The sequence below is a fragment of the Carcharhinus amblyrhynchos genome, chromosome 7 (genome assembly GCF_965287045.1).
Source record: "Carcharhinus amblyrhynchos chromosome 7, sCarAmb.v2.hapA, whole genome shotgun sequence".
Classification (NCBI taxonomy): domain Eukaryota; kingdom Metazoa; phylum Chordata; class Chondrichthyes; order Carcharhiniformes; family Carcharhinidae; genus Carcharhinus; species Carcharhinus amblyrhynchos.
The window spans coordinates 51,958,361-51,975,947 of record NC_137330.1 but is presented as its reverse complement, the minus strand read 5'-3'; the positions used below and the strand labels follow the sequence as shown (position 1 = coordinate 51,975,947).

Sequence of the window (17,587 nt, the reverse complement as noted above, 5' to 3'; positions counted from 1 at the left end):
TCCAACTAGCAGGCAGCTAACAGGCTGACAGTTTATTGCAAAATACAAACAACAGATTAGCTTCATCAGGAAATAAAATTAAGCAGAAAAAATAAGAGCAAAACAACATAATACACTAGGGGACAACACTTAACATCAAATGTGTTCAAACTCTGCACAATAATATTCTTTGATTAGAGCAGACATTCACAGTGAAAAGGTTTGGTACGCTGAACTAGTCAATTCATTGCTCACCTGACGAAGTAAAATGAATAAAAGGTGTAGACTATTAACCCGAGTTTATAACTTTCTGCCTTTGATCAATCGGTTATAAAAGAACATTAAAAGCTTACAATGATTCAAACTGTCAATTAAAGGTTCAAATTGAAAGGTTTCCTAACTCTATATGCAGTACCAGTTGAACAAATGCAACATTGGCACACAAAGCAAGAGTATTGCTGCTTCCCCCTAGTGGAGTTGCCAGTACACATCTGCAATATTTGTTAAGTACATTAATTGCAGCAATGTTTTAAATGGAATGTGTGTGTTTGTGTGTTTTACATACAGATAAACAGATAGAAAACTATATAATGGATATTGCAATATTTTAGTATACCTTCGTACAAAAGAATAATCCATCAAATTGTGTACACAACAAATAGCCATACACAAATACGTGTTTCTAATGCTTAAAAAAAGTCGTTTGGATGGACGTAAAATATTGGAAAAAAGCTTTGTGATTGCAAATGTTATTAATTTACTCAACTAAGTTATTTGTTTTCTGAAACAAATGGCTTTCAAATTGGCTCTTTGGATAAACCATCAGCCGATATGGTATCAAGAAACAAGGGCCAAGAAACTCTCCAGTTCAATCACTGCTTTATGTTTAGTAACTGATCTTAATCAACAGTGGGCTAGCACTGTTTACCTCAGGGTCCACAACGTAGGAAAGAAATGAAAGGTTCTTGACCTGAAACATTATTTCTCTCTCTACAGATACTGTCTGACCTGCTCAGTACTTCCAACATTTTGTTTTTATTTCAGATCTCCAGCATCCACATTATTTTTTATTGCTGTTAACTCATGTTTACTTTATAATTGATGGAAAATGCATATGCAACCAAACAAGCACTTTTGTAGGTTTTGTTCTTCTCGGAATTTTGTACTTTCTTCCTTTTCAGAGTATGTATGTAGGAAACTGGTGCTAGAATCCACAAGTGGTTCACCCAAGTCAACATTCTTTGTCAGAAATCAATTAAGTTTCTATGTGTTATGAATCTATGTGTTATGAATACATCAATAACGAGCAGTATAGTAATTCTGATGATTTAAAATGAGTTCAAGTAATACAGTGTAATGAATATCATTATGCTAGACCATCTAGAGATTTCACAATACAACCTTCACTACTCATACACCACTCACTCAAGAAAGAAAGTTAAAGACAGTGCACTTCTACAAGTAACAAACCAAAAGAATAGTTAACAGTTCATGTAGCTTTGAGTCCAGTGAAGGAAACTTTCTCTCACTCATAAATTGTAATTCATATAGCAGGATTACTACAGGGTTGCTTCAAAGGGTAAACTGTTCAGAGGCCACGAAGTCAAAGTAAGTTAGCATGAACAGAGCAGCTTATCACTGAATGCAGCTTGTCACAGTGAATGGAATGGGTATTTGGTGAGTAAGGAAATTTTAAGGGTTAATGTCTTTCTAAAATCTAGTCTAGTTTTCATTTAGAATTCAACTACAATTCAATGTTAAATTTATTTCAGCTTTAGTCAGGGATTAACAAACTCCCTAACAGGAGAGGCAGTTGCATTTAGTTAATAGCTAGTTAGAACTAGTTTTTCTAGCCAGCAAGGCTAACTCATTCTGTGGGATTTCAGCAAGTATAAATAGATGTGGAGTGATTCTCCCAGCCCGCTGCGCTGCTTTTGTAGGGCCCCGAGACTCAAGCAGAGGCCATTTCATGAGCTCCAGACTGAGCGCCACGGCCTCCATGAGGCGCCATCAGCTCCATGCCAGAAATCGGCATGAAGCTGCATTATATATGCAAATTATAATTTAAATTTATTTAAGATCCCATTAGCAGGCCTGGGACTTAGTCTCTCCCCCTTGCCAGGAGTGTTTCACTCCAGCAGATTTACAATAGCTCCCCACTTGTGGAGAGATAGCAGCCCAGCCCCATTGGAGTGAAGAGGAGGCCATTAAGGCCCTCCCCCCCAGAGGGCAGGAGAATGGGTGGGAGGGAGTTTCCCTTAAGCATTGCCAGCTTGGCAGTGCCAGGCTGGATCCTTGGTGCTGTCAACCAGGCATCAGACATTATCAATGGGATGGGGCCTCTGGGGGTGAACGGTGGCGGTGGGGCTCCCAATGTGACTCTGCACTCGAACTCAGTGAGAGGCCAGCGATTGGGTTGGGTGTTGGCAGTTTGGGGGGCGGGGGGGGGAGCCTACTTGGGGAGGATTAGGACTGCATTGGGGATGGGGTAGAGACTGAGGCGGGGCCAGGGTGGAGGGTTGAGGCTGGCCGTATATGTTGGTGGGGGGTGGGAGGAGGCAGCGAACAGGCCATGGGGGAGGGGGGTTGTCAGAAGGGCAGCAATGTGCTGGTCAGCAATCAGGAAACAGGAAAAGGCTATTCTGCATGCGCTGATACCTGCGCTGACAAATCATGACACATGCGCAGTGGCCCGCTCAGCGCTATGCTGCCAGCCTCTCCAGTGGGAATAGGCCCCACCCACTGATTCTTCATGAGATTCACACTGTGCACTGCAGTGTGCACTAAAGTGTGGGAGATACATTTTGGAACTCCCTCTGGAAATAAAACAGCAGGATTTACCCCAGTTTTTACGCAAATTCAACGCTTAAATTTTTTTTGGGTGAATTGCCCCATGATCTTTTTAAATGCACAAAGACAGCATCATAACAACTAGTGCAGCTTGTCACAGTGTGTGAACTTGGTCACTAAGGGAATTTAGTGCAGTGAGTCATAGTTTTGCAGCACAGAAAGAGGCTCTTCGTGTCCACGCCAGCCATTAAGCAGCTATCTATTCTAATCCTATTTTCTAACATTTGGCCTGTCGCCTTGTGTACTATGGCATTTCAAGTGCTCATCGAAACACTTCTTAAATGTTATGAGGGTTCCTGCTTCTACCACCTTTTCAAGCAGTGAGTTCCAGATTCCCACCACCCTCTGGGTGAAAATGCTTTTCCTCATACCTACTTTAAGCCTCCTGCCTCTTAACTTAAATCTATGCCCTTTGGTTCCTGAGGGAAGCAGGTAAGCAATTGGTTGTTGAGTATTTTCACAGACTCACATTTTTACTTATTTATCTTTCAAATATAGGGTAATTCAGCAGCAATAGGAAGGTTTCATTAATAATAAGATTTACATCAGTAGTAAAGCTCAGTGAATGAAGTAGGGTTTGTTAGTTATGAATACATTTTTAAAATATTAATTAAGACTTAAGATGGCAGGTGATGTGTTGTGACTGTAGAATGTGGGAGTTCTTGGGACGCCAGTGTAATCTAATGTAAATACATCTGTAGTAAATGCCAATGGCTTGAAGAGCTTTGGCTCAGAGTCATTGAACTGGAGACTGAATCGCAGACACTGCAAATCATCAGGGAGAGGGGAGAGGGAAAGTTACTGGGACACTTTATTCCAGATGGTCACTAATTTGGTCAGTGATCAGGTACAGGAGAGTGTGACCGCAAATGAGGCAGGTATGGGGATTGATAAAGTAGAAGCAGAAGAGCCTCAACTGTACAGTTGTCCAATAGGTTTGAGTTTCCTGCACCTTGTGGAGATGTGAGTGGGGGCTGCAGGGTAGTGGAGCGAACTGACCGTGGCACCATGGTACAGGAAGTCATTCAAGTGGGAGGAATTAATACAAATATAGTGGTCATAAGGGACAGTATATAGTCAGAGGCATTGACATAATTCGATGCAGTCAAGAGCATGAATCCAATGGTAAGTACATTGGCAAATGTTTTACTGAGTACCATGTGTAACAATATTACATGTTGTGTCCTTTCTTCCATTGTTCGATAGCTGCTTGGTATCTGGCTAGGCTATACCTGACTGATTTGGTATCTGCCTATGCTGTACCTGATTTATTTGAGAACAGTTCTGGAAAACAAATACAGACAATAGCTAGTTCAGGCATGATCTGCCAAATGGTCTCCTTCAATACCGTAAGATTTATACAAAGCACAGCCATGCAAACTGTTTATGGCAGTCAATGAGATACATGTAGTTTCTGAACGTCGTTACAATTTTTGTATTTCTATTTTGAGCACTCATTTTGCTCAATGGTAGTTTTAATACTTCTGTTGTCCTGTAACTATTAGAATATAGAATTGATTTTCATTATATGATAAATATGGACTTCAAGTTGAGAAAACTCATTATAACCTTTCAATAACCTTAAACTTTTTCTATTTATTTAGATTTATGCGTGATTGTAATCCAACATTTTCTCCAATTTGAGTTCATATTTCCTAAAATTTTCTGTACATTATATATAGAATGTGCATGGTCACCTCAGGCTACCCAGCCATTCCCTTTTTTGGACCCCTCTTCTAAAAGCATGTAAATGGATATAAAAAAAGGGAACAATGTGCTTTAATGGGCCTATTATATATTAGCCTATCCAATGATCTAAATCTAATAAACTAAAATCCATCCTGTATGCAGTTGATATTAAAATTCACAATCAAAGATTTGCAGAATATCTTTACTACTTTTTCAATGACCTTGGAGGTTTTTTTTTATAATCTATGGGATATGCACATTGCTGGTTGGACCAGCATTTATTATCCATCCCTTGAACTGAGTGAGTCAAACACATTGCTGTAGATCTAGAGTCACAGATAGGCCAGATAAATATAGCAGATCTCCTTCCCTAAAGGACATTAATGAAACAGACGGGTCTTTACAACAATCAACAATGGTTTCTTGGTCATCATTAGGTTTTTAATTCCAGAATTCTTCAGAGGGTTTCTTATTTTTAATTGAACATTTGTGCCAAAAGATATCTCCATATTTTTCTTTTCTGACTAGACATGTAATGCAATTTTTAAATAATTCCCGAAGTCACTTCTTCAAGGACTGTAACTTTTGGTCATACTTGTTACTTAATTGGTCAATAATTTTCTTCCATAAATATAACAATGAAAAAACTTGTAAAATCTTTCATAAGATGGAAGGATTTCTCAATTACTGTCCTAAATATATTCATCTTCAATCAACGGCAGCAGCTGCAGTTCAATATTACAAAAACCAGTGTCAGTGGTATCATATGAAATAATAATACTTTAAGTTTATCTATTGACATATGTAAACTGAGGATTTTGATTCAGGAACTTTTAGCAGTGCATTATTTACTAATCTAATATCAATCCAATGATTGTTTTTAAAGAGGCCATTTTTTAGTTTTTCAATTTTTATTAATGTGGTTTAATATCATTTCATTTGCCATACATAGGTAGTTCTGTTTCATATACTCCAACAATGGCATTATTATAGGATCAAAATTGAGAATTATAAACTCAATATGCATGTTTAAAATTATTGTAGTATTAATATTCTTAATCAATAATCTAGTTCATTTTTAGGTAATAGGTGACTCTCACCCATATCACTAGGATAAAAGCAGAATATCTGTCATTAATTCAAATATTTATTGGTGCAATAATTACTCACCTGTTCTGCTGTAAACCATATCAAATACAAGCACATAATAATACAAACTATAGTTTAAATTGTTTGGTGGTGAAATTATAACAAAGTTACTTTTTCAATATTAACTTCACTGGGATAAATAATTACAATGGAATATGATGTTTCTTAAAAATGTTTTTGATTTTTTATTTCAAACAATGGATAAACTCATCATTAATGCAACCATGGTAAAAATTTAGTGTATAAGACCTTAACACAGGTTTTATGCCTATGTACACTAGTTCGTTAACACATTTTGTAGAGGTCTTTTTAAAAAATGAAGTGGTACTTTAAAACGGAGAGGTCAGAAAATCAACAGACCTAAATGTCAACTTGGGCAATACAAAATCATTTAAATTTAAAGTTTATTTTACCAGTTTCACAAATAGGCTAACATTAACACTGTAATTAAGTTACTGTGAAAATCCTCAATAAATCATATTAGGTCACTGTTGGAAGTAAAGTTTCAAGTAAAGCATCCCAATTCCTCCCCATTGTAATTGGTATTACATTATGATCTTTCATTACGTACTTTTTAATAATGCCAACTGAAATTCTTGCAATTGCATTGCTTCAGCTGCTGAAAACCTTATCCCTGCTGTTGTTACACTTAAAACATGATCATTCAAACACCCACTGGCTAATATTCCATGTGCAATCCTCTCTAAATTTGTCATCCAAAATTCAGCTGCCATTGTTTTAATTTGCACCAAGTCCTGTTTACCCATCACTGATGCTTGTTGATCTACATCAGCCTACAGTTAAGTAACATCCCAATTTAAAAATCTTTACATAATTTTCCAAATCCTTCTGTTTCCTGTAATCTATCTCTGCAATCTCCTCCTGCTTTTCATACCTCACATATAGGCTCTGCAATTCTGACCGCTCGAATGTCTGGGATTTTAATCATTCTAACTTTGTGGGTGTACTGTCAGCTGCTAAGGCCTTAGAACCACAAGCACTCGCTTCCTAAATCTGCCTCTCATTTATTATGATCTCTAAAACCTACTTTTTTGTCTAAGCTTTTGGTTATCAATCCTAATATTGGACACTGGCTTGGTATAACATTTTATTTGATATCACTCCTGCAAACCTTGCTGTTTTACTGTATTAAAGGTACTATATTTATAGTTGTTTTTGTTGTAAAACAATTATACAACATTTCACAACTCATGGTGAAAGGATAGTGGATTAAGAGTACTATCCAACACCTCTTACCCAGTATTTCCACTTTGCAATACATATTTTATATTCTTTAAAAGACAGGTAGTACTATTGTAGGGGCATTCTTACCAGTGACATTTTAAACACTCATGTCCTACTGAGCACACAGTTCCCTGCAGAACAAGGTGGAATATTTCTGTGCCTTTCTCCTTAATAGTATAGACAGAAGATAGTGCAGTAAGTTAAATAGATATTATACCTTTCAATTGTGGGACCAAAGCATAAACCAAGGCTGATAAAGAGGTTTCTATGTGCTGGCTGTTAGGTAACGTGGACAATGAGTTTGAACACTCTCAATGCAACACTTATTGCTGCATTGTAAACTTGACGTAAACACAGTGTAAACTTGTCACTAATTTAAAACTGTCAATCTCACGAAGACTAGAGGATGGGAGAAAAAAATCTTATGGTATAGTGGGTATTATTTTTAATCAGAAGCCAAGACCTGTTACGACATTTTTTAAAGTTAGAAATATAATTTTATTTCCTCCCCGTGTTTGGACACCAATTTAAGATGTTCATATTTTGTAGAGGTGTTTACAAGGATGATAGAAAGTCCACACACTTAATAAATTCACTGTTTATTAAAGAACAAGGCACACAAATGCTGTTACTATACCTCTATCTGCGTATCCAATTTACTCTTTTATAACTTAAAGAGTAGGAACCCATACTGGGCTTCAGACAGAATTAAATTCTAAGGTACAGAACAAAATCATAGTCTAAAATACCTCCAGAACTCCTGATTTTAGTGACAGATCCAATAGCTTAAATTTTTATTGACAAATGTGGGTGGTATTTTCAAAATTTATCTGCACAGACTAGCAGAATATTTTGGCTCTTCTTCATTTAATTCTCCACTGCATTGGAATGGCATTGATTTAAATCGAAAATCCAAAACACATTTCACTTCTGGGGATAGGTTTCAACAACCATCCCATGACCCTGAGAAGAGAAAATGGAAGTTATCAAGAGTTGAGTGACTAATTCTTGAAAATAATTAAACCTGCAAAAGAAAAATATGAACCAAATTTCTTTCCCAACAGCAAATAATTCTGAACATAATCAATCATAACCCTGATGTGCTCAACATCTGGATGCCCAGATTATCCAGCGGGACAAGAGAAACAAATTAGTCTAACAAAATATTCTGTACTCTGATATTTTAGTTCGCTTAGCAAAACCAACTCAACAGTTCCAAGCCATGAAATAGTTCAAGTTATGTGCCAAGTTGGACAGCTACCAAGAAAAAGCAATATTTACAACTTGGATGAGGTACCTAATGCTGCACTCTGCAGCAAAACCTAATGGTTTAAACTTACGTATGTATACAAGAAGAATAGCAGTTATTTGTGGGTTAAAATGAATCTGTTGAGGAGGCGTCAATATGTTACCTATGACAGGATATGGGGGTAGTGTGAATTCAAAACCACAAAGCCCCCAAAAATTGTCAGATCGACATTTAAAACCAATAACTTTCCTCAAAAGTAAATATTAATATTTGTAAAGGATAACCCATTGCTAATAGCAAACTACAATATTCAAATATAATTAACAGAAAATCAGATACTATTTAATGTTTCAGCTGAACACATTTGCCCGAATTCTACCATGCCATCTGCTACGGAATCAGAGCGGGTGAGGGGCAGATACTGGAAACGTCCGTTAATCTCAGGTAAGCATTCCTGGTCTCACTCAAGCAAGGCTGAAAAATCCCGCCCCTAATGTAATTTTAAAAAAATCATTACAAGATAATGAATTGTGAATTTTGCAAAAGGGAAATGTTTTAAAGTGATACTGTAGAAGTGGTTTTCTAAGTCAGCTTTTGCTGTGTTATGAATTAGACACTCAAGCACTATAAACAGATATCCGATTACAAAATATTTACTACCTGCCATATTAAAGTTGAAACATACAAGACCGAAAATAAAAGCCAAACCTGTCCTCCAGCAGCACAAGCTGCAACGAGTGCATATTGTCCACCTCCGTTGATCAGTCTATGAGCAGCTGTAGTTACAAGACGGCAACCAGTGGCACCAAACGGATGTCCCAAGGATAATGAACCACCCCAGCAGTTAAACTTCTCCATTTTAGGAACACCAACCTAATAAAATTACAGAAAGTCTTACAATATATAATAAATTGGAAGCCACAAAATAGGATAATCCATTGGCTGTATTTAGATTAGACTTCTCATATTGTACTTCTCATTTGTGCTAAAAACTTCAATATGTCTTAAAAGTTACTGATTTTGACTGCACTTTTGTTCATAATTCACTTTTACTGCCTTCTGATCATCCAATCATTCTATGTTTGGATAGTTATAACCAATATTGAAGGATCCAGATTTAATTGCAATTGGAATGAGCAAAACATGGGACCACTGTGGCATTCCAGGAGTAATCATACTGATTTCAACATGCAAAAAGAGATTGGTTTTTAAATGAATAAAAATATCTATTAAGCTAACATATTACATATAGTAAGTCCTCAATGAAAGTTGTGGTTGCGTTTCTGAAAATCATGACTTTAAGTGAAATATAGATTTATACAAAAACTAATGTCAAAGCCAGGTTGCTTTGGGTATTTCCTGCCTGGGAAAAAAACATGAAGTGAAATACAATACCATAACAGGAAACGTTGCATTTTTAGCTTAAATAACTGAACATAAAAGTACAACAGTGTCCAATAATTACACAGATACTTATACTCTACTACCCTATTAGATTAGCCACACAGATGTTGGTCTGTGCAGTTATCAGCTGAAAGTCCCAGAACTACCTGCACTGACCAAATTCTACCACCAGATGGAGCCCACAGCCCAGGTTTAGCATGGGAACTTTTTATTAAAATATCGACAGCTTTCATTTTTGCACCTCAGCCCACCCTCAAAGGTCAGGTCCCAACACATGTTTTCTGCTTTTCCCAGCTTGAATTTCCTTGCCAATCTCTGTTCACTCAACTAGCTCCCCCATCAAATCTCACTGGAGTATCTCACTCAAGCAGCAATGGAACTGAAGGGGACATTAAACATAAGTGGCTTTATAAAGCAATTTAAAATAAATTAATTTGAGGAGAAAAAAATATAAAAATATTCCAAATTCACAGTTAATCTAGCTGTTCCTTTCCAACCTCTGGAATACAAATTCGAGTGTTTATGTAAGTAAATAAAAGGTAAGCTCAATTTAAACATACCCTTGACGTTCTGCCCATGTAAGTCTTTGCAAACCAGTCAGAGTCCATAGCTTTCATATTCGAGAGAATCTGTGCCTGTTTAAAAAAAGTAAAAAGTGCAATGTTAAACTTATAACATACAAGGCTATAAATAATAAATCAATATGGACACCCCTCGGAGATAATATAAACGCCATGGCTACAAAAGTAGACCAGAGGCTGAATATTCTGCGGTGCATCATAATTCCCCAAAGCCTAATCATTATCCAGAAGGCAGACTTCAGAAATGTCATGGAATACTCCTTAGTTGCCAACATGAGTGCAATTCGAGACAAAGCTGACCAACACCCTCTCCACCACCAATGCACCTTAGTTACAATCCAGACTAGCTGCAGATGCACTGCAACAACTCGCCAAGGCTTCTTCAATAGTACCTTCCAAACCTGAGATCTCCACTGTTGAGAAAGACAAGGGCAGCAGGTGCATGGGAACACTACTACCTGGAAGTTCCTCTCCAAGTCATGTACAATGTAGAAAAGGTCGAGAGCTTCAAGTTTTTAGGTGTCCAGATCACCAACAACCTGTTCTGGTCCCCCATGCTGACACTATAGTTAAGAAAGCCCACCAACGCCTCTACTTTCTCAGAAGACTAAGGAAATTTGGCATGTCAGCTACGACTCTCACCAATTTTTACAGATGCACCATAGAAAGCATTCTTTCTAGTTGTATCACAGCTTAATATGGCTCCTGCTCTGCTCAAGACTGCAAGGAACCACAAAAAGTTGTGAATGTTGCCCAATCATCACGCAAACCATCCATTGAGGGTCTACACTTCCCACTGCCTCAGCAAAGCAGCCAGCATAATTAAGGACACACGCACCCTGGACATTCTCTCTTCCACCTTCTTCCTTTGGGAAAAAGATCCAAAAGTCTGAGATCACGTCCAACCGACTCAAGAACAGCTTTTTACTAGCTGCTGTCAGACTTTTGAATGGACTTTCCTTGCATTAAGTTGATCATTCTCTACACCCTAGGTATGACTGTAACACTACATTCTGCACTCTTTCGTTACCTTCTCTGTGAATGGTACGTTTTGTGTGTATAGCACACAAGAAACAATACTTTTCACTATGTTAATACATGTGACAAAAATAAATCAAATCAAAACCATTCCGTCTTGGAAATATATTGTTGTTCCTTCATCATTGTTTAATTCAAATTGTGGCTCTTAGTGCCCAGCAATACTGTGGGAGCATCTACACCACACACATTGCAGTGGTTCAAGAAGTGGCTCAGTACACCATCTTAAGGGAAAATTATGGCTGTGCAACATACCCTGGCCTTACAAATTATGTCCTCATGCCACAAGGAAATAAAAAGAAATGCTGCTACCTGCCTAAAAGAAATGTGAAACAATTCCCAAATCATTTAATTTAGAATTGAGAAGTTGAGAAGCCAGTCTTTGAATTAAAGAGAACAGGTATTTTTATCAATCGATCTCACCCTTTTAATCAAAATCAATGCCTTTTCATTCTGCTCATTTTTTAAAAAATAACCCACAATTGCTTCTGGGTTCCCAGTAGAAGGCAACATAAATTTGATTACATTTTTCTACCACCTAAAACTGTGACCAGGTTGCACTTCTTCACACAGCTTTCCCATTTCTTTTCATCTTTAATGAATGAACTTACTGCAAAAGCTTCATGGAACTCAAAGACATCAATATCTTCAAGAGCTAATCCAGCTTTTTCCAAAACTTTAGGGGTGGCATATGTTGGCCTAGGGTTCAAATAAATATATTTATTTACTGCTACAAAATTAAATCATAATTCCCAAAAGAAAACTGCTGTAAAATTTGAGTTTAATAGTTTGCGAGTATTGATTAAAGAACACTTACCCAAGGAGCAATTGGTCTTTAGGATCTTGAGAGACGTATACAAAGTCCCTGAAATAAACCAATGTTTAAAAATACATCGATTTTACTGAGACAAATTTGTACTTGCTCCTTTTATTCCTCTTCTCTAGACAAAAAAGCTTTCATACCTCAGATATGCAAGAGGTTTGTAGCCCATCGCCAGTGCCTTATCTTCAGACATTATCAAGACTGCTGATGCACCATCAGTCTGAAATTAAGACCAGGGACATTTTATTCTCAAGGACATGTTTGAATCTTGGGTCAAGCTTGGTGAAGGGGAGGGAGTGGTTGGGGAGTGGGGCGGGGTGTGGGATGGTTCACTGGAAGTGATTATGAAATGGGCGAATGGGTCAGTTGTATAGTTACCCAGGAGATAGACTCAGATTGTTTTGTAACATTTTCTGGGTAACCAATAAGGTAAATGTGGAAATATCCAAAATCTCCACCTCTAACTCCATGTTGGAGGTTTTTTGAGGGTTTCAGTGAGCAAGGACGTTGCGCATTGAAGTTAAAACTTCCGGGACAATTTCCACGGAGTCAGTGCACTGGGAGTTCCAAGGAGTCCTACTGCACATCTTGTGGGGTGCGTCCAGACTTCAACAATCGAGATACTGGATGATCTGGGCCCATGTGACAAAACATGCTTTATGCCAAATCATATTTTTAATCCACTGGCTGGAAAACTGAACTTGTAAAAACCAAGGCTTTTTTTTAAAAAAACAAAGTCAGCCAAAACCAGCCAATGGTGACTATCCAATTTGCATTACCATACAGTCCCATTTGAATCCACTGAGTTGGAGGTACCACATAGGCTAGGATCCATCAAGGATAATGATCTCAGGAGAATGTGAGTAAGCCACATATCCTGTCCCCTATTATCAAGGCATCAAGGCCTGGGGTATTTATTCAACATGGGCTCCCAGACATGAACAGACTAAGCTACAATAGTAATGTACTTCAAACACAATCACTTGAATAACAAAACTTTGAATTAGAGAGAGAACATAAGAAATAGGAGCAGGAGTAGGCCATCTAGCCCTTCGAGCCTGCCCCGCCATTCAATAAGATCATGGCTGATCTGTCGTGGCTCAGTTCCACTTTCCCGCCCTCTCCCCATAACCCTTAATCCCCTCTCTTATCAAGAACCCATCAACCCGCTTCTTAAAAATATTTAGCGAGGCAGCCTCCACCACTTCAACGGGCAGAGAATTCCAGAGATTCACCACCCTTTGAGTGAAGAAGTTCCTCCTCAACTCCGTTCTAAACCGCCTCCCCTTTATCTTGAGGCTGTGCCCCCTAGTCCTACTGTCTTTTTTGAGCGGGAAGAGTCTCTCCACCTCTATCCTATCCATCCCATTCATCATCTTATACGTCTCAATGAGATCTCCCCTCATTCTTCTAAACTCTAACGAGTACAAGCCTAGTTTATTCAGCCTCTCCTCATAGCTCAATCCCCTCACTCCGGTATCAGCCTAGTAAACCTCCTCTGCACTCCCTCCAGGGCCAAAATATCCTTGCGCAGGTGCGGCGCCCAAAACTGCACACAGTACTCCAGCTGCGGCCTCACCAATGCCCTATACAGCTGCAGCAAGACCTCCCTACTTTTATATTCAATCCCCCTCGCTATGAAGGCCAGCATCCCATTCGCCTTCCTGACCACCTGCTGCACCTGCAAGCTGGGTTTTTGCGACTCATGCACAAGGACCCCGAGGTCCCTCTGCACCGTTGCCTGCTGCAGTTTTTCGCCTCGTAAGTAATAGTCCTTCCTACCATTTTTCCTACCAAAGTGGACCACCTCACACTTGCCAACATTAAATTCCATTTGCCATTTCCTGGCCCATTCGCCCAGCCTATCTAGATCCTTCTGCAGACTCTCCACACCCTCCGCACAATTTGCCGTTCCCCCAATCTTGGTGTCATCAGCAAATTTCGACACCCTGCACTCGGTTCCCTCCTCCAGATCATCTATATAAATGGTAAATAGCTGAGGCCCCAGCACCGACCCCTGGGGCACCCCACTAGTCACCAACCGCCAATCCGAATAGCACCCATTGACCCCCACTCTCTGCCTCCTATTTGACAACCAATCCTCTATCCACGCTAACACCCTACCCCCAACTCCATGTCCCCTGACCTTCTGCAATAACCTCTTGTGAGGTACCTTGTCAAACGCCTTCTGAAAATCCAGAAAGACCACATCCACCGGCTCTCCTCTATCCACTGCCCTAGACACATCCTCATAGAACTCCAGTAAATTTGTCAGACACGACTTCCCTTTAATGAAACCGTGTTGCGTCCGCCCTATCAAGCAATTCCCTTCAAGATGCCTCGCAATTTCCTCCTTAATGACGGATTCTAACATTTTACCTACCACAGACGTTAAACTAACCGGCCTATAATTCCCCGCCTTTTGCCTGGCACCCTTCTTAAACAACGGCGTAACATTAGCCGTTTTCCAATCTTCCGGCACTTCCCCGGAATCCAGCGACGTCTGGAAAATAACCACCAAGGCATCCACTATAACCTCCGCCATTTCTTTCAGAACCCTCGGATGCATTCCATCCGGTCCTGGCGACTTGTCCACAATCAGCCCCTCCAGTCTGTCGAGCACCACCTCGCTAGTAACAGTAATGTCATTCAGACCCTCCAGTCCTACCACCTTTCCATCGCTAACACCCGGCAAATTATTCACGTCCTCCTCCGTGAAGACAGAAACAAAAAAGTTATTCAAGACCTTAGCCATTTCCCCATCCCCTACCACTAGGTCCCCTTTCTCATCCTCTAAAGGACCAACGTTCACCCTAGCCAGCCTCTTCCTTTTTATATATTTATAAAAACTCTTGCTATCCTTTTTTATATTAAGTGCTAGCCCAGCTTCATAGCTTCTCCTATCCTCCTTTATCAACTTCTTTGTCAATCTTTGTTGACATTTAAACCTTTCCCTATCCTCTTCTCGCCCACTGCTCTTAGCTACTCTAAATTCCTCCGCTTTTAATTTAACACTTTCCTTCACCTCCTTCGTTATCCACGGCTTATTACCTCTCCTCCTACTGTCCTTTTTGACCATCGGAATAAATTTCTGCTGAGCACCAAGAAAGATCTCCTTAAAGATCCTCCACTGCTCCTCAGCAGACCTACCTTCCAACGCGCTCCCCCAGTCCACATTCGCCAATTCTTCTCTCATCCTACCATACTCCCCTCTATTCAAACAAAGGACGCGTGTCCGGGAACCCACTTTCTCCTCCTCCATCTGCAACAGAAACTCCACCATGCAATGATCACTCTCTCCAAGAGGATCCTTCACCGCAAGGTCCCTAATTCTACCCGTCTCATTACATAGCACCAGATCCAAGATAGCTCGCTCCCTCGTCGGCTCCAACACACACTGTTCAAGGAAATTATCCCGGCAGCATTCCAAGAACTCCTCCTCGAGCCCACCTCGTCCAACATGGGTCGACCAATCAATATGCAGATTGAAATCTCCCATAACTACTGCCGTCCCATTCCTGCACGCCGCACTTATTTGCGCGTTAACAGCCCGCCCCACCTCCAGATCATTATTTGGGGGCCTATAGACGACACCCACCAGCGTCTTCCTCCCTTTGCTGTTCCTAATCTCCACCCACAACGATTCCACTTTCTGCTCTTTGGCTCTGATATCATCCCTTGCTACCACCTTGATACTATCCTTAATCAGCAGAGCTACGCCACCCCCTCTTTCCTCCTGCCTATCCTTCCTAAACACTTGATAGCCCTGTACATTCATCTCCCAGTCCCTGTCACCTTGCAGCCACGTCTCTGTAATGGCCACCAGATCGTATCCATTTGTGTCGATCTGCGCCACCAGCTCATCCACTTTATTCCGAATGCTTCGTGCATTCAGATAAAGCGCTTTCATCCCAGCCTTCACCTGGACTCTATTTGCCGTAACTCCACCAATTGGGACATCCTCGGCCTCTTCCCATGAACTGGTTAAGTTAAAGGGAGAATATATTAGTGATAATCATGTTTTAATCACTGAGTGATAGTCATGTGACAGGTCTACTCTTAATTTTTTAAATTTCTGCTTTTTCTGCAGTAAGAGGATAAGCAGCAAAAATGCTGATGAGAAGAAGGTCCAAGTGGGGTCCCTCCTTCCTCCCAACACAACATTCAAGACTTTGAACCCTCTTTGATGACCATGACCACCCAGGGATGGTTCAGTACAACACTTCTTGCTAGAGATCAACTCCACACCATTATCTCCAGCAGAACAGCCAAAGCAGCTATCTATATCTCGAAATAGGCATGATGTCGGAAGCATCAGGACCACTGAGGAAAGTCGCAAAACTACAAAATTCAATCTGTGCCAACCAAGTCACTAATCTTCACCAACATTTAATCCTTTTATTTCCCTAGATTGATTATTCTCTTTCCTAACATTGTAATGCACACATACGAATGTCCGTGTACTTTGAACAGGCATAGTAAAGATAGCCACTTTCTTTGTTAAGACTCAAGAAAGTCTGTCTGATTGTTTGATTGATTCTTTTACAATCTTGGATGCAACCAGTTAAACATTCACCAAAATGGCCAGTATATCCTCCTTTCCAAAAACTCATTCAAATGAGGAGGGAAACCATCTGACCCTTCTTTACCTGACTGTAACGAGAGACAATAACTAAATATTGTCAAGTGCAATATGAATGTAATTATGTTTTTTCATTGTGGTACTGGAATTACAAACATATTCAATTTGCTAAATAAAAAGCTAATCCACACCAATAAATCTAGAGTTTAATATCATGTTTGTTTTCTTTTTATTGTCCTTAGGTTCAACATCACCGGCCACTCTTATAAGCAGATCTTAGGTCCCCTATCAAGTAGAGTGAGCTCCTACCTTCTCAATGTTACATTTTGTGAATAGCCATTCACAGGTCAATATTTAGAATGCTTGCCAACATAAGTATCTTTTAGCTTCTCCGTCTGTACCCAAAGTTTCAAGATGAACTAAATAGAATACTGTAATTAGGCATTAATGGCATCTATCTAAAGTAATGTACCTGGAGTGACATTTTTGCCTTTTCATCATGTTCTGATAATTTTTAGAAACAATAACAAGCAACAAAAACATGCACCCATGTTAAGAACAAGGAAGAATCCAATAAATTTAAAATCTCTATCCTCTCCCTAATCATTGCCATAACATATTTTCAGCAATTAGAAATTATTGACTTTGTGCAAGTTATTACCAGAAATGAAGCATTGGCAGCAGTAATGGTTCCATGTGGTTTGATAAATGCTGGTTTCAATTTAGCCATCTGCTCAACTGACGATGGTCTAATTCCATTGTCTTTGGTGACTGTGTGACGACCTGATTAAAATTATATGCATAAATGAATCATTCAAATCCATACCAAGTTATTCTGTTATATAAATCCACTTTTTTCCCTACAAGCAATAATATGTTTAATAGTGATTAAATTCCTTTTATTTGCTGGATACGTATGCCAGAATTCTCCCATCCCAGCCCACAGAATTGGAGCGGGTGAGGGCTGGACAATGAAATGTCTCTTTACCTTGCATGTC

The 17,587-nt window shown here is 39.5% G+C and overlaps 1 protein-coding gene across 4 annotated transcripts in view; it reads right to left on the bottom strand.

Moving 5' to 3' along the window:
* Positions 1–5,828: 5,828 nt before the first annotated feature.
* Positions 5,829–17,587, bottom strand: part of hadhb (hydroxyacyl-CoA dehydrogenase trifunctional multienzyme complex subunit beta) — a 37,248-nt gene continuing 25,489 nt past the window's right edge. For all 4 annotated transcript variants that reach the window (XM_080192295.1, XM_080192294.1, XM_080192297.1 and 1 more), the window contains 7 exons: positions 17,251–17,372; positions 12,148–12,227; positions 12,002–12,049; positions 11,796–11,883; positions 10,126–10,200; positions 8,870–9,034; positions 5,829–7,875 (listed from right to left, as the gene is read on the bottom strand). In XM_080192295.1, coding sequence (XP_080048421.1) covers positions 7,837–7,875; positions 8,870–9,034; positions 10,126–10,200; positions 11,796–11,883; positions 12,002–12,049; positions 12,148–12,227; positions 17,251–17,372 — 617 coding nt within the window. In that variant the 3' untranslated portion in view covers positions 5,829–7,836. The remainder of the gene's footprint in view (positions 7,876–8,869; positions 9,035–10,125; positions 10,201–11,795; positions 11,884–12,001; positions 12,050–12,147; positions 12,228–17,250; positions 17,373–17,587) is intronic.